The sequence below is a fragment of the Rousettus aegyptiacus genome, unplaced genomic scaffold, assembly GCF_014176215.1.
Source record: "Rousettus aegyptiacus isolate mRouAeg1 unplaced genomic scaffold, mRouAeg1.p scaffold_m13_p_2, whole genome shotgun sequence".
NCBI classification, from domain to species: Eukaryota; Metazoa; Chordata; class Mammalia; order Chiroptera; family Pteropodidae; genus Rousettus; species Rousettus aegyptiacus.
This window is the reverse complement of record NW_023416295.1, coordinates 166,603,022-166,628,311: the sequence shown is the minus strand read 5'-3', so window position 1 is coordinate 166,628,311 and position 25,290 is coordinate 166,603,022. Positions and strand designations below refer to the sequence as shown.

General features: G+C 46.8%; 1 protein-coding gene and 1 long non-coding RNA gene across 8 annotated transcripts in view; one reads left to right on the top strand and one right to left on the bottom strand.

Annotated features, from left to right (window-relative positions):
• Nucleotides 1-25,290, top strand: part of SYN3 (synapsin III) — a 400,752-nt gene that overhangs the window by 34,280 nt on the left and 341,182 nt on the right. For all 7 annotated transcript variants that reach the window (XM_036236074.1, XM_036236076.1, XM_036236073.1 and 4 more), the window contains one exon: nucleotides 14,531-14,588. In XM_036236074.1, coding sequence (XP_036091967.1) covers nucleotides 14,531-14,588 — 58 coding nt within the window. The remainder of the gene's footprint in view (nucleotides 1-14,530; nucleotides 14,589-25,290) is intronic.
• Nucleotides 19,051-23,826, bottom strand: LOC118613626. The gene is made up of 2 exons (XR_004955572.1): nucleotides 23,686-23,826; nucleotides 19,051-19,341 (listed from the first exon to the last, which is right to left on the bottom strand). It is a non-coding gene; the product is annotated as an uncharacterized LOC118613626 (long non-coding RNA).

The window sequence follows — 25,290 nt, the reverse complement described above, 5'->3', positions numbered from 1 at the left end:
ACTCTTCCCTGCTGACTCTCAGGTGATAATGTCGGGTCTTATAGGTACCCCCAGAGCCTGTATGGTATGTAGGATAGTGTAGAGGTACAATGAATGCAATGAATGGCCTCAGCCAAGTAACATTTAAAGTTTGACTTTGTTCTTCAATCTCTGTAATCCACAGGCATGACCAATGTGTGAATTTAGTCTGTGCACACTGGTGGGGGATACAATTTTGGCTGGAGGAATTTCTCCCAGTCTATGTCAATCATACTCATATACCCATACTTTAATTAGGTCTTGAGAATACCAATCTCCTTCTTGCTCCTCAGTGGATAAAAAAGGGAAGAAGTGAGAAGATGAGACTCATTAACTTCCCTAGAAGTTGGCTCTGCACTCATTGAATGTGGTAGAGGCTTCCTGCTCGCAGATACATCAGTTTCTCATATAGAACTGCATTTTACATTCTTTGCAAACTTCTCAATTTTTCTTAATGTCAGTACATTCCCAACTTTCTCCAAATGGATGCTAGCTGCCTCAGAATCCTGATCCTTCCTTGCAGTGCCAGAAGGATGCCTGTCTCCGCTACCAGGAGTGGCCAGCAGGTGGCAGGCCAGCCCCACTGTCCCTGGGCAGCTTTGGCAGAGCCTGGGCTGCCTTGGTCAGGCCCCTGCCCAGCCTCTCCTTCATTGTGGAACTGTCTCCTGAGAGGAAGAAGTTGTTAAAGGGGGAAGGCAGCTCACACAGCCCCTTTCTTTCCCTTTTGAGATGATAATGAGGGGGGAGATGATCCACTGTCTGGACAGAGAGGGAACCCACCAGGAACAATGCTGCTCCCTTTTCCCCCTTCTTAGCCCCAGATCCTCTGTCTTTCCCATCCCCATCCAGGCCCTTTCTACAGAATCAGGTTTCCTTGCAAGCGATGGAGTTACAGGAGCCCCCTCATTCTTCCCCTCCTGACTGAGGTCAACCTGCAGGCTCTGTGAACCAGCTTGGGGCTCCCCAGGATGATCTGATACCTGGCCAGAGAGCTGGGAGGGGAAAGGCTTTCTATCTTCAGAAGAGACACAAAAGGTCTCAAAGACACCTTTGCTGGGAAGAACTCATGGCCGAGCATTTTAAGATCCCACCACTTTGGGGGGGTTTCCCCTGGAGGTGAGCCTGGCCAGGGTAAGGGTGTTTGGGAATCTTTGGTCCATAAGATCTGGCTCAGTAGTAGTTCAAAACTTAATTTGTTGCTACAGCCCACCGAATATACCAGAATGCCAGATGTGATTTTCAAAATCAAAGCATTTACCACAATGACAAAAATGAAAAGATTGCTCATGACATGTTGGGGTTTGGGAACTCCCTGCTCTGTTTTACTGATAAGGCCTTTGAAGCCTGGATGGGGCCGGGGAGGGGGGCGTTGGGATGAGGGGGGCATGGAAGCAGCAACCTTGGCCCCCGACTCCTCCCTCCAGTGGCCTCTGGAACTCTTCTCTCCTCTTACCTCATCAGTGGCCTTGTTCCGAGAACTCTGCTATTCCTATTCCGTTTCAACAATGATTTATTGTTACCTTCCCTTTTATTCTCCCCCCTTCCCTATGGGTTCTTTTGTTGTGGTTTGTTGTTTTTTTGGTTTGTAAAGAAATGAAGAGAAGGTTCTTGGTTTGAAACACCCCTCAGCTACCATCCTTCCAGCCTGAAGTCTATCAGGCTATATATACTGTCCGACTAAATAACGCTAATGATACCCATTAAAGCACCTTGTGCATTTCCAGATTCACTGAGAATGATGACGCTCTATGGTGATTTGTGTCCCCAAAGCCACCACCACTTACCCATACCTAGATGCCGTCTTGTATCCCAGTGCTAGTACAGGGAAGGTGGATAATTAGGAAATGTCAGTTGATCGAATGAATGATTTTAGAGGTGATAAGTTATTAGTAACGACAGGTAGGGCCGTGACAGTGATATTGAGGAGTGACCTTGGTGGCATTCTTAAATCTACCTTTTCCCTTTCCTACTCAATCCAACAGAAAGTCACAGCGGTCACGGTGAGAGTATTTACACCACAGAAATTGGCAAATGCTACAAACCAGGCCTTTCAGTTCTTCTCAGAGAGCCAGTTGTTGAGAATTTGCCAGCACACTGCTGCTCAGCACTTCCTGGTTTGGGGAGGGGGTGCATTTCCCAGGTGAGAAAACAGGGCACAGAGATCACAGACCTGCTCAAGGAGCCGGAACAGGAGGGTGGCTAGGTTGGGACTTGGACGGGACTAACTGCCTAAAAGGCATCTCTGGTGGTGCCATGCCTCCTGCTGACCCCTGCCCAGGGCTTCCATGTTTGGCATGAGGTAGATTCTGAAAAGTCTCATCAAGAAACAAATGACCACACAGGTGAACAAGCACTAGCTCTCTGAGGACAGGATCGTGTTTTCATCATTGTCACGTGACAAACATTTCTGCTCTTTCCATGACCAGACGTTGTGCTAAATGGTTTCCATCGCTTCTCTCATTTAACCCGACCAACAACTGTGTGGAGTACGATGACTATTCTCATAAGTAAGGAAAACTGAGGCTCTGAGCTCGGAATCAGAGTGAATGTCAGTGGCATCTGGGAACAGTTCAGACCACCTGGGACAGCCCTGTTCTCTTGTCCTTCTCCCCACCCCCGCCTAAGCGCAGGCCCTGTGCCGGGTGGGAGGGTGCTGGCCCATCCAGCCGGGCGCCGGATCCCCACACGGATACACACACCCACACACACTGGGCATCCAGAAGCAGCGGAAGCAGACAGGGCGGCAGGACTCCACGTTACAGCCCGGTGGCCAAGCTCGGATCCTGGTGACCTCACCCTTAGGGGAAAGCATCCCACCTGGAGCCAGGCGGCCCCACCCGCCAGAGCCCTTGGGCAGCCAGAATGTTAAGGTGCCAAGGGAAAGGGGGTCTCTGTAGCCGTCCAGACACTCATGAGCTCAGGTTTGGAAAATAGACTCTTTGTAAAAATTGCCCTGGGACAGTTGTCCTCTTTATGAAACACAAAGGGAGCATCTCCAGGGTCTCTCTTGTTCTTTTTCCTTGTTTCAGTGTTAAGGGTGTAACTTCCTAACACACATCTGACATGTTTCCCAAGAGAATTCAGATGGGGGAAAAAAGATAGAATGCAGAAAACTCAGAGCTCGCAGGCGGTAGGTCAGGACGGAAGTCCCAGCCCTGCCACTCACCAGCTCTGTGATCTCAGCCACGCTGCTCCACCATTCTGCACCTCGGTTTCCTCCCCCGTAGTGTGGGGGTCATAATGCCACTCCCTTCATCATACCCCTGGTCTCACAGCGGTGTTCTGAGGCTCCAGTGAGAGCACTTAGCTCTCCTCCCTCACAGGGGTTTTTCAGTGTGTCCTGTTCGCTCACCTGAGACACAGAGTTGTGCTAGATCATAAGAGGCAGAGCTGATGGCTCCGTTGTTGATCCACTGTGTCCTCAGAGGCTGACACAGTGCCCAGCACAGGGTAAGACAGAATAGGTAGATGATTTAATGAATGAATGAATGAATGAATGCTCTTGCTGAATGCTGTTATTATTATGGGAAAGTTCTGGATTGGGAGAGTCTTGCTCAGAAAACACTCAGCAGCCATAGAATTCAGATAGACACCTGAGGCATCTGTCCAGCCTACTCCCCAGGTTCCCTCTCCTCCTTCCCTTCCAGCTGATAACCAGAGGCTCCAGCCCCTGCCTTAGGGGCATGTGGACTACAGCGCATCCTGGCGCACCCTCAAAGGCTTGTAGTGGGTCTAATTGGCTCCATGGTGACCAGGACATTCCGCTTCTCACTGTGCCACCTGCGGAGGGTTTGAACTCAGAGCTGGCATTACCAGCAATGGCTTTGGCGTAGAGTTGCCAGATGTAGCAAATAAATATATGGGATGCCAGTTAATACTTAGATAAACGTGGATCAACATAAGTATATCCCATGCAATATTCGGTACAGACTTATACTGCTTAATTATGTGTTATTTATCTGGAATTCAAATTAAACTGGCTGGCCTATATTTTATCGGGCCATCCTATTAACGGGGATGGCAATGAGAGACAGTGCCCGGCTGTGCTAACACAGACCCAGTGAGAGTCTGGCCTTTGGGCTTGTTTTCTGGTGGGGGAGCCAAACCAGCACCCCTCCCCCCTGGCAAATGACCCCATTCTCAGAGAGCGGCTTTCCCTGCCTGTGATGAGGACTGAGGACTGTCAGTCATCAGCAGGAAGAGAGCGAAATGGAGTGGACAGTCTGGAGGCAGGCTGCCTGGGTCCCCGTTCTCCCTCCTACTTAGTGACCTTCAGCAAGTCTGACCTCCAAACCTCACATTCCTCAGCTGTAAGGCAGGGCGGTGGCAGATCTTTTGGGAAGAGTTAATGTAAAGATTAAAGCTGATGGCATGGGTGGGGCTGGTACAGGGCTTAGCCTGTCATAACAGGCACTGAAATGGTAACTGTTATTAACAATTAATTGCAATTACTAATTGCTGGTGGATATAATAGCATTGGGAGCCAGGCGGAAGGAAGCCACTTGGCATGAATCTCAGCTCAGCTGGATATGCTTGAGGGCTGTCTTCCAGAAGCCCTGGAGGAGGGGGTGTCTGGATGCTGGGAGACTGGCAGACACTCTACACTGAAGATGAGAAAATGGGGGCTGGAGTTGGTCCCCTTCTCCTCGAATTGGTTGGGGACCTCACAGCTGAGGCACACGCCTCTCTGTTGAAGACAGTTGGCTCTAGGAACAAAATCCTTATGCCAATGCCCACCACCTCCCAGTCCCTAAGACTCGTTTTGAACAAGGGCAGGCCCTGCCTGTTTCCTGTGGGGAAATGCAGGGGCCGGAGGAAGAAAGAGATAGGCCTAATGTCACCTTTCTTCTAGCATCATTCACTATCGCACAGGCCAAGCAACCCCACCTGGAGTGGTGCTGGACTTTTGGACTCATCCCTCCCACTCTGGGCACCCCATGCCCCTCCCCCTCGAAGTCCTGGCCCTGATGCAGCAGGGAGGGGAGGGGCCTTGAGCATTCCCCAGCAGCCTGCCCAGTCGCCTGGAGACAGGCTCCCTTTTCCCAGGCCCGGCCCCTTTTATCAGGGAGACAATGTGAGCACACAGTGAGGGCCTTGTGTGGCACCCAAGCCCCAAGCCCTTTGACTTGAGGAATTTTTCAAGTGCTGACCCCTCTCCGTGAGGTCTTTGAGCCATCCAATCCAGAGGCCTGGTGCCCCTGCTGCTTCCTACCCAAGCTCTTGCAAGGAGAGAGGGAGGGAGGGGAAAAACAGTGAAGAGTTGTCTCCCGCCCTGGTAGAGTCTTCACCCTCTGAAACTGCGGCTAGAAAATCTGGGGGAAATGTCTTCGAGCAGAAGGGAAGATGGGGAGAAATCTGGTGGATGCCGCTGCTTCCTAATTTCTCCCTTCTCTGCTGCCGCTGTGGGATCTTGGCAGAGCCACTTTCTTCTCGGCCTCAGTTTCCTCATAAGTCAAATGACGATGATGGACTAGGATCACAGTCCCCGAAAAACTGTTTCCATCAGAGTGACATTCAGATTCCCAGGCACCATCATACACCTTCTGCATTGGATAGTGTTCTTTGTTTGCAAGAAAAGCTAGGGAAAATAGAGATTTATTGAAAATATGTGGGAAGCTCACAGAATCTAAAGAAAATGCGAAGACCTGAGTCTAAGAGAGGCCAGAACCCAGGGTTCCGCCCAGGTTCTAGAAGGCAGAGACTTGTGGGCATTCTCTGGAGAAGTCTGCGCCTGTTTCCTCCCAGCCTTGTGCCTCTCTGCACAAAAATGAAATCCCTGGAGAAGAACAAACCTGGCTGTGTCCACAGTGTGTCCTTGGGACAGTCCCACCGAGACCGTGTAAGAGAGACGCTTGGTTCCATCACTGTGAATGCAATGGAGGGGCTCTTATTAGAAATCAGAATGGGTGCAGGATCGGCCACACCAAGTTTCCCCCCCTAGGATTACTGAATCAGCATATCTAGAGTGGAGCTCAGGAAACTTTTTTTTTTTAAATACTGTAGAGCCAAGTTTAGAAACCATTGAGTTAGAGGACTTGCTTCATGTGACTCCTCACTGGTAGAACTAGGACCAATGGAGTCAACAAAGAGGGTGGCATATCTCAGCTCGATCTATAGAATAGGGAAGTCATCCAAAGATCAAGTGGGCTGGCTGGTTAGGGAGTGAGCTCCCCGTCACTTGCAGGTGTTCCAGCACAGTTGGGCTGGCCATTTGGGAGGAATACTAGAGAAGAGGCTCGGAGTGTAAGGGGGTCAGTCCATAAGCCCTTACTAAAGGATTCTTGGACCTGAAGCTTTTCATTTTGTCCTCTCTGACTTTGTGTCTCAGTCACCTTTCTTGCTCCTGCCCTGATTTTCTCTGAGGAGTTCAACAATTTAACTTGTGAGTCTTACCTCATCCTCCAAAATGTGGTTTTCTTGCTCATGCCCTCTGAAAGACCTTTCGAAGGAGCCCCTCAGATGCCACGGGCTTCCTTAGCAATCCCTGTTCCTGTTCCTACAGACTGCACCCCGCCCAGTTGCAGCCTTCCCCTGGGGGATGCAGGGCCCTGGACAGATGCTAGCCTCATTACAGAACGTCTCTTCTCCCGGGGCCTGTGGAAGCCTGCCTAGGATGCGTTTCCTTGGCAGGAGGGGGGCTCTCTGTGATGGCAAGAGAGGGCATGGTGCTTCGTGTCCATTTTCCTCACCCCCCATCCCGGCTTTGCAGGAAGGGCAGAGGCGTGTGCTTCCTGAAGATTTGCACTCAGCTAATTGCCATCTTCAGAATGGAATTAGCTAAATTAGGGGTTGCCCGTGCAGCTGTTCACAGGAGACAAGCCAGTCGGTGAGTGAAGGGACAGGTGGTAGGAAAAAGGATGGGCACTGAGGAATATTTCCCTGCTACAGGGAAAGTAACAGCTCAAGCTCTATGAAAAATATATCTGCCGTTTGGTTTAACCTTCAGTGAGATTACAGGGGGCAGTGGGGACTGTGTTGGGTGTGAGAACGGATGTCTCCTTTGAAGGCAGCAGCTGGGGTCCACTCAACCAATTTCTGCCATGCGAGAATAAGGGCCTGGTGTTGCCATTATTCATTTTCAAAGGAACCCAGAAATCTGAATTTTTTATATGTTTTCTGTTTTAAACTTAAAAGTATACAATTTAAGCTCAATAAAACAGGACTGTGGACTCCATGAGGTTTGTCAGCTGGCAACTTTTCATAGGGAAGACAGGAATCAGGGCAAGTGTTCAATTTAGTTCCTCTTCTGGGCCTGCCTCCCAGGGAGTCAGGGGGCCTCTTTAATTTAATGCAGTCCCTAGGGACTAGCACAGTGCTGAGCACGTAGTAGGCCCTGGATGGATGGATGGATGGATGGATGGATGGATGGATGGATGGATAGATAGATGGGTGGATGGGTGGATGGGTGGATGGATAGGTAGATGGATGGATAAGTGGATGGATGGAGGGAGGGAGGGAGAGAGGAAAAATAAATTCTTCCAGGCTTCTCTTTCTGTGCCTTCCATTTCTTACCTTGACAGGCCCAAGTCCTCCTTTTAAATCAAACACTCAATATTCTTGTGGCCCCCCTTCTTCTTATCCTCCTTGTGCCATCCGAACCCCTTTTCTGGAATGACTGTATATTAGTCCCTTGCACCTCGGTATGAATTACCTTACAGCGTGTTTATCACCTTTCCCATGGAAGTTCCAAGGCTGGGCTCTTAGTAGATGTGCATTAAGTGTTTGCTGAGGGAACAGCTTAGCTTTCTAAACGTTGACCCTTTTTGTGGAATGAAAGTTGTGGACTTTCAGATATCTGCAGGAATAAGGATGACACCGTGTTGTGTCTTTGGAGAGGTAGGGACTGGGAGATGACATTCTAGCCTCCTCTCTGCAGTCACAGTGTATGAGTGCTGATGACTTTGTTTACCCTAAAGGCCTGTGCCAGGGAGCAGCCAGGGCAGTTTTCCATCATGCTAAACATGAAGAGGAGTTCCATTCAGAGCAGGAAGATGCTGCTACCTTCTTCCTCTCGGAGAGAGGAAATACAGTCACTTCCCCAGGGATACACCCAAATGACCCATCCCACTGAAGGGAAGGAGAGATGAACATTAAACACCTGCCATGTGTCAGGGAAGTCATTCATGGGAGCCTTGTGGCAGACATAGTAATGTTCTTCTATTTACAAATGAAACTGGGGCTCAGGAAGGTCGATGTTTGTCTGAGGCAGCGCTAGGAAGTAAATAGCAGAGCTGGACAGGGCATGGGGTCTGTCTCTGATGCTAACATTACCCACCCACCTCTTCACCTGGAGAGGCAAAGTCCCATCCTGGCAGCCCACAGGTGAGCAGCACACTTACCAGCACATTTTTGGCATCTTCCCAGAGGCTTTCAAATCCGCATTCTCATTTAATCCTCATGACAACACTATGGGTAGATTTTTGTATCCTCATTCTACATATGAAGAGGTTGAGGCTTGTCCAAAACACGCAGCAGGTGGCAGACCTGCCAGCTCGAATCTAGACCTTCTGCTTCATGCCTGTTGCTCATTTTTCTTGCACATCTGGGGACGTGCCCCAGGAAAACTCATCACCCTTCCCGAGTGCCCACAGCACCTATCCAACTCATTTGCCCTTCTCATATTCTCATGCATAGACACACATCCAGATCCTCTCAAATTCATCGTTGAATCCCTTGGCCCTTGGTGAAGAAAAGGTACCAAATATTGGATGGATTGCTGGATTGCTGGGCCACTCACCAGGGAGGCAGCCCCTGGCCCTCACACTGAGTCGGGATCCCCTTCTGTGGGCTGACCTGCATCTTTGGGCTAATGCCCTGCGTGGTCATCATCCATTTATGTGTCTCTCCCTTCAGTTATATATTAAGCCCCAAGAACTATGCTGTCTTCATCCTTGTTTCCTGAGAGCCTGCAGGCTCTGGCACATAGTATATGGTCAATAAAAATGTATGCAATGTCTTCCAAAGAAGCCTTTTTTGACCAACCTCGGTCAGACCTCCCCTGTTCCCCACATCTATCTGCTATCACTCCATGCATTTTATTCATTGTTCTCATCATTTCTTTTTCACCTGGTTAGATTTCTGACTTTCCCAAGAGCATGTTAGCCCCACAAGAGTGGGAATGATATCAGCCTTTCCCTTCATGCCTAGTGGGGTGCCTAGTCCATATGAAGCTCAGTAAATAGTGGTTATATGAGGGAGCAAATAAACGATGTAAATTGTGACCAGAACTACTCACAAAAATCTCCTTTCCTATGCTGTCGAAAGCCAATGAAGGACATGAAGGACATTTGTCACATCCTGTGGCTTGGGACTCTAGTGGGTCTCAGTTCCTTACCTCCACAGATCCCTGCACAGTTGTGAGGGGCCGCTCACCCTCAGAGGGACCCTCCATTTCCTAACTCACTGGAGCCCCTTAATTGCAATGAGGTACAGAGAGGCTGCCCACTGTTGGAGGATCCCATGTGGCAGTGGGAAGGGGCCAGGAGGGTCAGGTATTCTGGGAGTAGATGATGGAGCTAGAATTGGATCTGAATTGGACCTCCATGTTCAGAGGCCCCACTTTTGCCACATGTCCATTCAGCCAAACTGCCATGGGACGCTCCTCGTCTTGCTAACTGAGAAAGCCTTGAGTGTGTCTACTTTCAGCGGTCTCTGCGTGGTCTCCCCGCTAATGTCCAGGCCGCAAATGAGCATCAGAAACATGAAAATCTCTTAATAGAACTGGATTCTTGCATTTCTGCTCCCTCTCCCTTCCCCTAATGGGGGTGACCTGTGGGAAGGTGGCTGTGCCTGAGATAGAACGTTCCTGACCCCTCGCCCTGGGGATAGCATCTCTGAGGCCTAGCCACATCCCAGACGGATTTATTGGAAGGGTGCTGCTTGGACACAGGTGGATCCTGTTTACACTAATTCTCCTCTTCTTTCTGCCCCTGCTGTAGCCATGAAAGAACTCGGTACCCGCTCCTCATAAATCTTCCTTTCACACCACATCCCGCCTCCCCAAATAGGGATTTACCACCCCAGGCAGAACCAGTTTTATAATATTCTCCTTCCTGGTGCCTCTGATGTGGCAGCAAAATATGAGACCACCCACGGAGATGGGAGCTTGGTGGAATCAGGAGCTGCCCCAACCCCCTTCCCAAGGCCAAGGACTTGACTGATTGGCTAGGATATTCAGGGAGCTCATTATGAGAACAAACATATTAGGGCATTAGGAAGAGGTCTGTGTTAGGGAGACAGAGCCCTAGGCCTAGTGGGCTCCTCCATTTTACCCGAGGTCAAACAGCCGGGCAATTATAGAAGCAGCAACCCCAGATCCCGAGACATCTAGAATTCCAGACCATCCCTACCCTTACCTCTGCCAGACAGAACTGTTCAGAGGCAGCTTACGCCTGAATGAGCCCCCGGCAAGGAGGCAGCAGTCTGTGTGGCCTGTCAGGAGACAGACTTCTGACTCCCGGCCAGGCAGGGGGATGGACCGCCTGACCCCTAAGCTTCAGCCTGTGTCTGTCTGCCAGGCCCTGCAGTAAAAATCCCAGAGATGGGCAAAAAGAGCATTGCTCCTGGGAAGGTGAGGCCTTCGAAGGCCAGAGCGACTTGGGTGGTATTGGTGTAGTGCAAAGTGCTCTGGGTTCCAGGTTAAACACAAGTCGAGGGCTGCCATTTGTGCAGGTTGGACACTGCACGGTCTGACCCCACATGGCAGTTGGTGTAGATCTGTAAGTTTATTACAACAGTGTACCAGTAGATGGCAGTGAAGCGTCTTGAGGACAGGATACCCTTGGCCTATCCCTGGAAGACATTAGTCAGCAAACATTTGTTAAACATGTGCCGGATACTGGAAGTTCAGTGAGCATTGAGACACAGTTTTGGGTGTCCTAGGGGCAGGGGACAGACAATGCATAATTGCAAGACAGAGTGATATATGTTTTAATGGTTAAGTACAGCACCCTGTGGGAAGCCAGAGGAGGGACACTTAAGCCAGTTAACAGGGGGACCATCAAGGAAAACTTGATAGAGTAAGTGAGGATCTTGGAATATGAGAAAGAGACAGCCACTCAGAGAAGAGCAGGAAGTTATCCTAAACATAGAAAACACATGTGTGAAGGCTCAGAGGCATAAAAACGTAGGAAGTGTTTAAGGAATTGTAGAAAGTTGAGTGTGTGTATATAGTGGGCAGAAAAGCGGAGAAATGGGCCATAGGTCAGCAGGGTCAAGACTGTGATGGACTCAAGAGGGTCTGGACTGAATCTCCAAAATCTTAAAGTACGATCTCTGAGAGGTTTTATGTGACTTTGAATAGGGACTTCTCCATTTGGAGTATGTGAGGACTGCCCCCTGCCCTACCACCTCTCAGGGTTGACATCAAGGTCATATTAGAAAAGGGATGTGAAGGGCCTTGAGACCTTATAGACCAATGTCATTTGTTATTATAAGTGTCCCTCGCTCATTTCACCCATGGGACAGATCAAAGTGAAGTGAACTGTAGTTCTGTTTTATAACCTCTATGAGGATAAGACTGTTTCATTTATTTGTGGTTCCTTGCTGCACAGCATTCATAGGCACAGAGTAAATACTCAATAGTTCTTTGTTGTTGTTGATTCTATTTCAGGCTCTGGGCTGTATACTTTGGGGCTTACTGTGTGCTTTCTATACCTTACCTCATTTACTCCTCACAACAACACTATATGATAGCTACTGTGATTATTCCTACTTTCCAGATGTGGAAACAGAGGCATATGGCGGTTGAGCGAGTTACCCAAGGTTGCATAGCCAGTGAGCGATGGAGCTGGGATTATATCCAGTCAGTCTAGCCCTGAGTCCACTGCATCCTACTGCCCTGTCACGTAGAGGGTCAAGTGACTTTTTCACCACAACCTTGGCTGGCAGCTGTTATTACCACTTGCCAAATGAGGAAACTGACCTAGAACAGTTAAGTACCTTGTCTTAACACATGTGGTGAGTAAGTGTTAGAGCTAAGATTTTTGCCCATGCCTTTAATTCCAAATCCATGCTTTTCCCAATATATCAGTGATTGCATTCATTAGTTACCAACCTGAGGCCCCAGGCCTACCCATTACCTCTATTAAACCCAAGCTAGGGGGACCCTTGACCTAAGTCCTGCTCTGGACCTTACTAGCTACATCCCTCTTGACAACAAAGGAGAGCCCTGTATCAGAGCTCTGAAAATTGTACCTTTAGGACCATGCATCTTAGAATTTCCTGCCCAAAGGGACCCAGGCCCAAGTCCAGGGCCTGTGTAGGCCAGTAATCTAGCCCAACCTCCCAAGGCATGGCCAAAGGACAACTGTTGCTGGGGGCGTAGGCAAGGACATGAAGCTTGGCCACGTGGCCTGGGCTGTTCACAGCCTGCACAGGAAGCCGCAGTGGTGCAGGACAGAGGAGGGTGGGAGGAGAATTAGGAAGGACAATGGGAACCAAGAGATGGCAATCTCCACGGTGCCATGTTTTGGGTAGAACTCTAAGAATTCTGAGAAGTCTAAATTTTGACACTTCCAGGTCACTACAAAGTTGTATTTATCAAGGAAAGCAGATGGACATGCTTTATTTAAATGTTTGCTAGCTTTATTTGTCAATTTTAAATGTTAGGCCTTTGATACATAGGCCTCCATTTGTTCTTGCCCTATGCCCCACAAAATATTAGAGATGGGCTGATCCCAGTATCTAGAGTTTGCAGACACTACCTTTAAGGATTCATTTTAAAATTCACAAACTATGTGAAAAGTTTCCCTTTGCATGAAGTTGGCTATACACACATTTTGCCTAAGGCCATCCTGGCAGAAAAAAAACAAAATCTTGCTTTCAAGTCATACTAACAGCTCCTGTGTCACTAAAATCCTGCCTAGTTGACATCTAAACCTGTGAACATTGTACGAAAAAGTGACATTAATATCAGAGCCATCAGTCAGTGATACAGTCAGCGTTGGAAAGAGATGACCTCCACTGGCATTAGCTACATGTAGATAGACTTTGGGAGCAGATAGGAAACTGCTCTTGGTCAGAGAGTTTGTAGGAAGAGTTCTTTCTTTCACAAATAGATGGCGAAAGGATAGAAGAAACAAGATTCTTGGGTGTAATGATTACAAATTATTGATTAGAACTCAACCACGTGGCTACACCTAGCCAAATGGAGAGTTGGGCTATACATTTTTTTGGTGCCAAACTCTCTTGCTGTGGAAAAAGAGAAGAATGGGTATTGCAATTAAAGAACCGTCTCTGCCCCAGAGAGAGAATGTGGAAAGGTGCAACACAGTACTCAGATGACAGCAAGTGACTAAGAAGTACTCAGATTATGAACAATCAACAACCTCCATATTTGCTGCTATTTTCCAGAGTTGAGCAAAAACGTAGGTGTGGAATTAGAAGACCAGGTGTGGAGTCTCTCTGAGTTTCAGTTTCCTTGTCTATAGGATGGAAATAAGAATACCTGCCTCATAGTGGTGGTAGTGGTAAGCGTTAAATGAGAAAGATTATACGATAAAGCCTATAGCATGTTTTCTGGCAGAGACTAAGGACTCTGCCATCATTTTTTCATTCAACAAATTCCAATTGAGCTCCTACTGTGTGTGAAGAACTTTTGTAGGTGTTGGGAGTAGAATGATGAATAAAAGATTGCTCCTAACTTCAAGGAACTCTGTTATAGTTTGTGGACATAGACAATTAAACGCAGTTACTAGCTATAATTGCAATTAGTGCTATGAAAGAAAAGTAGAGCATGCCATGGGAATCTAGATGAGAAGAGAGATGAAGGAGGCCAAGATTAGAGTACTTCCAGAGACAAATGGGCAAGTGAATGGATTTGAGAAATAATGAGAGCGTAGAATCAAGGGAGATTGGGAGAAAGAGATGGCAAGAGTGATGTCTGTGTTTCTGCCTTGATTAATGAGTAGATGGGATGCCATTTACTGATAATGGGAAAACAGAAGCAGGGCTGTAGAGGAAAGTTGGTGGGTGAGTGGTTGGGTGGATGGATGGACAGACAGACGGACAGATGGACCGAGGAAAGATATGATCTGCTCACTGGACAGATGGACAAATAGAGAAATGAGTAGATGAATAGCTCAATTTAATGAGTCCTTTGAGGAGTTTATAGGGTGTAACTCAAAATAATTCTGTACTCTGTAGGACTCTTTATCTCATTTGATCCTTAAAATAACCCTTAGAAATATAACCCTTAGAAATATATCATGCAGGTATTTATTTCTTCCTTTTAGAGAGGATAAAATGGAGACACAGGAAAGTCAAACAACTTGACAGAATCAGAACCTGAGTCTCTTTTCCTCTTGTCCAGCACAGTTTCCCGCCCCCCACCCCTGCCACACACACACACATAGTACATATAAATAATGAGAAAACTGGCAGTCAAGGCGAGAGGAGTTTGGTAGAGAATGTGTCTGCATGTGCACCTCTGGGGGAAAGGCCTTTGGGAGAAGGGAGAGAAGAGTAAAGCAGTCTGTGTCCTGACTCAGAGATTTCTCCCTCTCCTTCACAGGGCCAAGTACTTCCATGGGAAGAAGGTGAATGGAGAGGTGGAGATCCGAGTGGAGCAGGTAGGTTCGAGCGGAGTCTTTAGCACCACCACCCTGACCTTTTCTGTAGCCGGGGCCATTTCAAGGAGCAACCTTGGTCCTCATTCTTATGTGGCTATCATGAGCCAAGATTTTCAGAAAAATTCTGACTCATATCTGGGAGTCTCATTAAATTCTAGAATTATTTGGTCCAGTAGTTTTCAGCCTTTTTGTTTTAGCAGCAGAACCTTCCTTCAAAGGAAATCTCAAGTAGGAGCCAATTCTACAAAATAGAGACAAGTAGAGCTTCTCTGATGAAAATGGGCATGAGGAGCCCCAAAGTCCATCTGCTGCATTCAGTTCCATCTCGCTGAATCCCTGCCATGGTCTCTGAGACATGGACCCACTTGGGCTAAGGAGCACAGTGGATCTGAATCCTGGCTCCCTCATTTTTGGGAATTGGGCAGGTGAATTAATGTCTGTGTGCCCCATTTCCCTTGCATCATTGTTGTCGGGGCTAAATTATTTAAAGCCTCAAAGGAGATTAGAATAGCAGGGACTTGCTCAAGGCTACATGAGAAGTCAATGGCAGAATTCGGACTAGAACCCATGCTCTCCAGATCTCAGGCTCCCCCATCCATTCAGTGAACTCTTGTTGGGGACCTACTCAATGCCAAGCATCATGCTTGTCTTTAGATGAGTATATCAGAGCATGGGCTCTGGAGCCAGATTCTAGGTTCAAATACCAACCAACTGTGTGACTTAGGTTGAGTAATACTTAAACTCTCTGCGGCTTAGTTTCTTCATGCGTGTAATTGGAGTAATAATAGCATCAACTCCATAGGGTGACTGTGAGGATCAAATGAGTTAGTACATGAAAAGTACTTAGGCCAGTGCCTGACATATACCAGCACTTGGTAAACTTTACCTATTTATCGTCATCATCATCAAAGGCAAACAGTTAATAAGATAGAAAAGGTTCCTGCTATAAGATGAACTCAGAAAAGCGCAATAAAAAAAGAGAGGGATGTGACTTTTCCAGCACTCTGAGTTTGGTGTGTTGGAGGTACAGAAAGCCTTTCTGAGCATCAAATTTGAGTTGGCTTAGTATGAAAACACCTACAGATTAAATTTCAATTTCATTCTGTGGCTTTCAAGTCAGTCCAGTGTCTACTGGTTTTCCTTCCATTGCAAAAAGTGGGTTATTTTTGTTCACTTAACAAATATTTGTCAAATGTCTGAATCCTGGCTCCCTCATGCTATGCTAGTTAGCCAACATGAGTAACAAGGATATAGAATCAGAGGCTCTGTCCCAAAAAGCTTGTGGTCTAGGAAGGAAGGCAAGATAAGTCTTCACAGAAACTCAACACAGGTGGAGTCCAAGAAGGAGAGGTCCAAATTTAGCACTGCGGGCAGCAGGGCCATACTGACTGAAGGAGTCAGAAGTGGCTTTTGAGGGAAGGGTGGTATTATAAATGGATTTTGAAGGATGGATAAGATTTCAGTAAGTGGAGATGACAACATGAAGAATAAATGAGCAGAGGTAAGGAGACTGGAAGTACAGGGTGAGGAATGGTGGGGAGTCCAGACTGGTTGACTCTAAAACAGGACACCTCATCTTCCCCTGATTCTGATCTGCTCGTCCTCCCGAGTGACTCCCTCAGTGAAGAGAGCCACCATATCCAGAAACCTGAACCGTCTCCTGCATTCCCGCCTCTCTTCTGCAGCTGTGCTCAATTACCAGGTCCTTTTGACTCCACATCCCATATCTCTCAAGTCCGTCCACTTCTCTCCTTTCCTATTGCCTAGATCCTTGGTCGAACCATCATCAACTCTCATCCAACTTTCTTAATCAATAGCCTCCTGACTCCATCTTTTCACCCACTTTCAATTTATTTTTTATACTAAAGCCAGAGTAATCTTTCTGAAAAAAACAAGTTAGATTCTTAAGTGTTAACTTTAAAAGCCTTTTCTCAAAGACTCCTTCTCTGAGCCCTCACACCCTGATTTCAATCAGGTGACCTGGGTATTCCCTTTCATAGCACCCCAACCTTCCCTTCCTAGCCTTTATATGAGTTTTCAACCACGTATTTAGGGCTTATTTGCATGTGGGTAGAGACCATGGCTGTTTGGATCCCACTCTGTTAAGTAGCACAGGGCCTGGCACATACTAGAACTGAAGCAAATACTTGCAGAATGAAAACTTACAGATTCCACAGATTCCAGGCTGCTTGTCAGTTTCTAGGGAAGATAAATCACTGCTACTTAACCTCCCCTCAAAAATCTGAGTTTTCCATAAACCATCTGATAAATGTTCAATTGCCAGCTTAGCCAGCCCTGTCTCAACCCGTTTGTGAAAACCTCAGAGGCATATTTTAATTTTTACCCCTTTTATCTCATTGCCACCGCTGACCCAGCTTATGGGTACGAAATCTTTGAGCAGGACCATCAGAGAGAATTGCACTGAGAAACTCACCCAATGGTTCTGGGGATACTTAGCCAGTCTATGAGGGCTACAGTCACACTGGAAAACATTGGCTAATTTAGAGTCATCCTGATTTCCAGCCATCCCCCTCCACAGAAGCCAGAAGGCAAATTAGTTAGGGGACCAATTACCAGGGCATTTGGACATTTCCTCTTGGAAGACATGCCTTCCTAAACCCCATCTTAGAGTTTGAATCAATTGTCTTTTCCCAGCTGGATCAATTGGTGGGTCACATAAGCAACCCCCGCAGGACTCTCACATGCATCCTCTGGGGCTTTGGAGAAGTCTTAGGATGGAAGCCACTGTTTAGTCTGAGCTGGCCTCACATTTTGGAAGTCTGTCTCTCAACTAAGGACCAAATTAACCAGATAATTGCGCTGTCTGGGTTTTGCTGGACAGAGCAAATGAGTTAGTTGTGGTTGGCCTAGAGGAAGCCTCCGCCCCTTCTCTCCACCCTTTTCCCCTCCAGTTCAAAAACTGCGTGCCTCAGCTCTTGCAGAGCCAGAAATCAAGACACCCTGGGGAGGCCAGTTGGGGGGACTGCATCGTGTTGCATTCCATTACCCAGAATGCCCTACTGGCTCAGTGGGGCCTCACAGCAGTGTCCTAGTAGGGCCTGAGAGGTTCCAGCCAGAGTGGTTGGCATGTCAAGTTCTCCTCTGTTTATATTTGAGGCAAAGGGTCTTTTTCTCCACAGGTGCAAGTCACCCCTCTGTGGGGACTCTGTGATGTTGATGAATGGATTAATATCAAGTAGACTCACAGTTCTGAGAGACTAGCAGACTAGGACTTGGAACAGGCTTTGAGCTTCATTTATTAATTTAAAAAAAAAAAAAAGAGACTGAAATTACCAAGGTCCCTCTTTCCTTGGTGTTAATAAAGGTACCAAAGCATAAGGAATGACAATGTCGTGTCCCAGCAGATAGAGAGAAAGGCCAGAGAAGGCGAAGACCCTGCCCTTGAATCCAATGAAGGAAGCTGGACAAGACACAGATTTCCGTGTGAATGCCAGCGACTCCCTTTGAGTCCTGTCCGTGTGTGATGCTGGAGTTGGGATAGGATTAGGTAGATGTGTGTGGATCCCAGACTAGGCTGTCAGTTGGAGTTCTGCTCATCTTCTGCCCTTTACGTTTCCTCAACTTAAACGTCTTCTAGAAGCGAAGGTAGGGTTTTTCCCTCAAAATACTTTAAACAGTCAAGACCGTCATATAGACTTATCACCGGCAGGAGCCTGTTTTTGAACCTAGACAGTCTGACTTCAGAGCCCTCCTCTTTTCCACTACGTTTTGCTGGCAGTGTTGGAAACATCAAAAACAATGATCAACTGTATCAAATATATCATAGTACATTATGCATGCATTAAATCACTTTATTGCATAATCTTATTTCAGCCTCACCATACTCCTATGAGATGGGTACTGTGACTCTCCCCACAGTGGATGAAGAAACTGAGGCTCAGAAATGTTAAACACCCTGCCTGAAATTTTTTTAGAGAAGGGATTTGAACCCAGGTTTCACATGCACATGTGCTGAACCACCACCCTATATAATTTCATTGGGACTAGATTTCAGGCTAATGGTACAATCCTACAAGAAGATGGATATCGACTCAGTACAAACAAAACTGTTAAGCTGTGCTGACTAATGATCAAAGGGCCATGCCCCTTAGGTTGGTAGGGGGTCCCCTGTGCTGGAAATGCTTCAGCAGAAACTAGATGTTTAATTTGGGGAATATTTCATAGGAAACTTATGTAGCTAATAGGAAATAATATTCATTTTTTGTTTTACTTGTTTTTACATAGTCAAAAATTAAAAAGGTGAAAAATGGTATCTGGTGAAAAGTCTACCTCCAACTGTGTCCCCCACCTAATCTAATTACTAGTTCATTTAACCATTATCACTATTTCTTGGATAACTTTCAGAGAGATTTTAAATGAAATGATCAAATACACGTATATATTTATTTTTCCTTGCTTTTCATAAATGGTCCTTGGTCAGAAAAAAACAAATCATCATAGGTATTTCAAAGGAGGATTTAATAAGGAGGGTTGATCTCAAATGGGTCAAAAGAGAACATCATGTTACCCAGAGTCACAACAATCCTAATTCACTGTTGTCACTGCCACTGCTGCTGTGGGAACTGCCACCATTGCCGGTGGAGATCCATGAGCCTGCATTCCCGCTGATGCTGCAGGAACTGCCACCAACCTGCTGCATCTGTTGTTGGTGGTGAAATTTCTGTGGCTGCCACCAGAAGCAGAATGGTTGCTACCATCTTCCTAACTTCAACTCCCATTGGTAGAAATCAACCTGGAATCATGTGGCAAAAAGAATCAGGGAAGCGCAGAGTTAGGCTTTCGGTCCCCATGGTGCAGGAGAGAATACAGGAGGATGGGCATGGGGCTGAGGGGCAAGTTCATCCCTTCGGCTGCTCCACGTCCACACGTACCATCTTCTTAGCCATCCAACTCCACTCCTGACTTTTCACTCGATTTATCCGGGAGTTTATTCCATGAGGCTATGAGGCTATGTGCAGAGCTGCCTTGTTCTTGTTAATGATCACCTAGGGTGCTTGCTGTCATATGGATATATCATAATTTATTTTCCGTAATTTTACTATTACAAATAATGCTAAACCAATGCCATTTCGAACATTTGTTAGGATAACCATAGGATTGCTTCCTGGGAATATAACTGGTGCCAAAGGTATTGCAGGCAGTGAGAGCTGTAATGCACCTTGAGGAACGAAGGACTTTTCCCCCAGCTGCAGGACTCGCTGCCGGCAGATACCCTCAGTGGCCAGCCCTCTTTAGGAAGTGCCTCACTCAGGTGAGGAGGGCTGCCTTGCCCAAGGTGAGATCCCTTTCCTGGGGGCGGCTTTATTCAATGACTGCCAGGGTATAAAGACCTAGCTCCCTACTCCCATTTGGGACAATGCTGAAGGGCCATCCCAGCTTCGGAGTTCTTTGTGCAGTTAGCAAAACCCTCCACTGAGATGACAGGGCAGCCCAGCTTCTCTCCTGCCCAGTCCTCCTTCTTTCCCTTTTCTTCCCCTCCAAAGCTAGTGATGCCCAGAGCACTCCCTAGTGAAACTCTCACAGGTGAAACACTCCCTAGTGAAACATCTCAGAGTCTGCCTCCCAGGATATTTATAATTCTGATAGTTTTTGGCAGATTACCCTCCATAGAGGTTGCGTAGATGATCTACAAGCACCTTCTGGTTTGGATTTCTAGGACTCCACATGACCCATGGTTCTGGAGTTCATCCTGCACAGAATGCTCTCCTGGTAACAGCCCAAGCATTGATGCTGAACTCTGAAATGCTCCATAATTCGATCATCCTATGTGACCTCATTGTGTTTGAAATTCACCAGAGCCTGGTGTTTCTCTGCAGGGCTGAGTCCGACAGAATTCTACCCACTCTGATCCACTAAGCCTTGTTTTGTTAACACAATCCTGCAAGATTTATTTGTTTGGCTTGGCTTACCCTGACCTCAGAACTTCTGTTTTGTATTATTTTTAAGAGCGTGCAGGTCTCCATGGAAGCCTTTTATTCACCAGCTGGGTGAATAAAAAGGCAGGTGGAACACTAGGGCAGATTAGCTGAAACATAACTCATTAGAGGAGCAAGTGTTTTTCTCAACCATGGCATTGATTAATGTGAGTTTATCGCCTTCCTGGATCTATTTTTAGGCTCACCAATTTAAGAAGACAATAGAGAGATGGAGGAACGATGGTGATGGTAGTAAACTTTATTGAACATTTACCGTGTGCTAGGGGCCATGTCAAGTGATCCCTATGCATTAATTCACTTAACCCGCATGATGTGCCTGTTGCTGAGGAAACCGAGGCACAGGGAACTTAAATAAGTTGCCGAGGCAGGGTCACACAGCTAGTAAAAGTGTGGGGAAGCTGGAATTTGAACTCAGGTTCAGCCGACTCCAGGGGCCCTGGTTCTTAACCCAGTAGATCTGTCAGAGTGTATGTTGGGTCTTGAATTTGTCTGCATCATACTCTTGCCTTTTCCTCTTCCTCAGCTTCCTTGAGCACAGAATCCTACCATCCCTTCCTGTTTCACTCTGCCTGTTTGATCCACTGGGTAAATTACAAAAGACTCCTTTTTTCTTCACTAACCCTAATGGCCCGTACTCATCATTTGATGTTTCTGGCTTGTTGCTGCATACTTCCCCTGTTAACATTCCGTTTGTTCTTTGTTTTCCCCTGAGAGTCAATATTCACTATCTGCCTTTAAGTGTAATTCTATGTCTTCAGACTACATGAATAATATAGTAGTTCAGACTCTGGAGCCAGACCACCTGGGTTTGAATCTTGGCTCTGCCACTTCCTGAGTGACCTAAAGCAAGTAATTTGATTTCTCTGTGCCTCAGTTTCCTCATTTGTATAACAACAACAACAACAACAACAATAATATACCTAGAGTTGTGGTGAGTGTGTAATAAAATACTACGTGTGAAGTATTCAAAGCAGATCCTAGCATATAGAAAGTGCTTAGTAAGTACCATTGCTATTTTTACAATCGTATCATTGAACACTCGTTGCCTGAAGTAGTTTCTAGGTGTCAGCCTCTGGGATTATTTAGGAATGGGAAAGATGTGATCCATGTTCTAAAGCAATCTGCTGTATAGTTGGAGGGATGAGAAATATAAAAAGTTAATGTTTATGTGTATTTTTAAATTTATATAATATCCAATTATATTTCCCATTGACATATGGCACTCACTGGCACCTGCTGTAAACGTCTGACTTTTCCTTGAGGGCAGACAGCACAGGTCCTAGTCAGTTTCTGAGTGACTGCGTGAGCGATTGGATGATGTGGTACAACCTTAGAAGGGTGCAGCCATGTAGGGACCTTGAAGATCATCTGATCCAACCTCCTAGTTGAACAGCTGAGAGGTTGAGAGAGGAGAAGTGACTAGACCTAGCACGCACACCAGATCACTGTTGGAATCCGAAGCGTGGAGAAGCCAGGCTCCCGTCTCCCATGCCATGGTTTTTTCCCACTACATTTCCCCACCTGCCAATGTTACCTTTTGTCTTTCCCTCTTAAGAAGCCATTAGTCTCTCCTGATGGTCTTATTAGCAAACGAAATAATGCTCTAGTCATTTTCCTCACTTTCCTGCAAGAGGATTTCTTCTTGTGGGGGAGGGACAGAGGGTCCTAGGATGGAGTGCTGAGCAAAAGCTGACAGCCAAGGAGGGCTCCGGACATCAGGGCAGGGCGCGTATTGAGAACTGTAGTTGGACGAGCCCCACTGATTCTGAAAGCAACGAGGACTGCTTTACTGGTTGGATGACCCTTTGGGGCCCTCCTCGCTGCTTTGGCGGTGCCACCCACTAGCACCTTAACTAGCAATGAGAAGAAAGCAGCAATGGGAATGAAAGGAATGAAAGCAAGTTCTTCTTACACTGGAAAGTCCAGCTCGTAGTTCCTTAACCCCTCCGTTTGCTAATTTACTCTTCCTGACAGCTAACCCACTCCACCAACCTTTTCCCTGCCCGCTATGAGTATCAGATAAATGAGATGCCAATGGAAATTAAGCAGAGGTTCTGAAAGAGAACTCAATAAGCCCTTTAACTTCTTGTGGGGTATGTAATAAAAAATAAACAGAATTTGTCTTATCTCACTTACTGAGCACTTGCTCTATACTTGCCTTAGTGACAGGGACCTCTCCTCTTAAAGTGTTCTGGTGGAAAGAGACATTGGGTGGTTACTATAATAAGTTGTGGTGAGGGCTGTCACAGAGATCTGTCCAAAGCATGGTGGAGCAGAGAAGAGACATTGTCAGCCTTGTGTCGGGATGGAGATGTCCGTAGGAAAGGCTTCCCAGGGAAGCTGATGCTCGGCAGGGGTTTTGGGGAAGAGAATTAGCTGTGTCAGGCCGAGAAAGGGGCAGATGTGCACATCTCCCAGCTAAATGTTTTTAATCTCAGCTTGTCACATGTGGGGAAAATGACGAGAGCAGAGGGTGCATGAGCAGGAGTGTGAGATGCTGCTGAACAAGAAGAGAACAGTCTATCAGGGTGGGCTCTATGTAGCAAGGTATACAGGTAGAAATGGTGTCCTAGAGGCAGTGGGGACATACTTATGGCACTTTTTAAAACCATGGAGTCATGTGATGATATTTCCATTTTAGGGTGCACATGCTGATAGTGGATTTAGAAAATGGACCGGGTGGGAATGATGGCAGGAGATTGAAGGCTGGGAAACAGCTCTAGATTAGGTGCAAAGGCATCTTATCCTTGAATATTGTGCTTAGGGATGAGGTTCATGGAAAGGGCTTCGTAACTATTAAGTGAATGCATATATATTCCTGCCACGTCCTTGGCCCTTTAAACTTCTTTCTCATAATGTAACTTGTATTTAAAAATAGAAGAGAAGAGATGACCTATTTTCCTTAAAACACAGAGGATGGAAACAGGCCCACATGATGTGTTTGAGCTGGCATCACGTGAAAGCAAGCCATCGTCAACCGCATTTTATTCATCACATATTACAGTGGCAAGAGTCCCAGCCACTCGCTCTGACCCATTTCATATCCCACATTCTAACTTCCAACCTGTCTGCTCTCTGGCCTTGTGATTCCTCTGACTGCTTGTGATCTCCCTCCTTTTCCCCTTCTGCCCTCCTCATACCTCTTCTTCAGCCTTGACCTTCAGCCTTTGCTTGGCCACCCTTCACATTTGCTGTCAGTTCTGCTATCATCTCCACCATTTGGGGTTTGGCTTGTTCCGTGATGAGAGGAGCCCCCCTGGGTTCTTCCAGCCCTGCCAGCAGCCCCGGCCCAAATGTGCTTACACACAGATTTCAGCCTTTGCATTTCAGTAGGAATCAAGGGTTATTAATTAACCCAGGGTGGAACCTATTATGAAACAACCCAGAGAGCTGGAACAAACCAAAGGGACTTCTGAACTCACAGCAGGGAAAAATGCCTTTTAATTGGCTTGGATGACTTCACCGCAAAAATCTGTCTGGCTGTTATGCTAAACTGGAAACTAATCTATTAGATTGTCTCAGGAATCTCCCAGCCCACCCTGACCAGAATCTCCTGAGTAGAGGAGTGGGCCCGACACAGAAACAGGACTATGCTTTGAAACGGCTTCTTTTGGAACAGACCCAATCTGGCTGCGCTTCCCTGGGAAAGGAAGGGGAGGCCGATATCTGAGGATGAGTGTGTATGTCCTGCAGTGTCTGTCTTTACGTGAGCTTTTCCGAGGTACTACTCACTTTAGAAGAGGATTCAGCCTAAGCTGAGCCTGCCTTGAACCACTTCTCTCAGGGAGTTTAGAGGGTGACAGGAGAGAATGTGCATGGATAGTGTTGTCATCTAGATGACAGCTGAGCGGCCTGGACTCAGAAGGGATTAATGATAATAGCCAGTCTCTAATCACACACTAAGTGCCAGACACATGCAGAGTACTTCGAGTACTTCGTATAGATTAGTTTTGGTCATCCTCATCACTGCTCTAACCCCCATTCCCCAAATGACGAAGCTAAGGCTAAGAGACGTTGTGTGGCTTACCCAAGGCCACGCAGCATGTAAGCGACAGAGCTGGAATTCACAGGCTAACTCCAGATGCTGTTTTTCCTGGGAAGGTGTATCCTATGGAAATAAAATCTGGGGAAGACTCCGTGATTTCCTTCTTATTTGTAAAGTGTTGACTTGTTTCATGGAAGTTAAGCTTGGCCTACAAGGTCCTCAGTGAGCTAGCTTCCACTTACCTTTCCTACCTCATCCCCTCCATTGTCTACCTTAGATTGTAGTCCTAGCAAACCGCTGTGGTTCCCGCCTTTCCTGACACTGTCTGCATCCACACCTCCATGCCTTTGCTTATGAGAGTCTCCTCTTTCCCAAAATTTGCCATAAATTCTTCAAGGTGTAGTTTAGGCATAATTTCTATTCTGTTTCCTCTGACCACTAGATTTATCCACACAGGGCAAGGAGCCTCTTATCTGTATACTTCATACATATTTCTACCATTACGCTTACCAGATTACCTTGACATTACTAGTTTCCCTGCCTATCACTCCCTGTAGACTCTGGAATAACAGGGAACATGGACAATATCTCGATTCATCCTACAAATATTTATTGAGTGCCTACTGTGTACTAGGTGCTAGGCTACAGTGGTGATTAAAAAACAGATGTCGTGACCAGACGGAACTTAGTCTAATGGGAGAGACAGATATTAATCACATAGTATCTCTCATCCATCACACACACACCATATTACAAACTG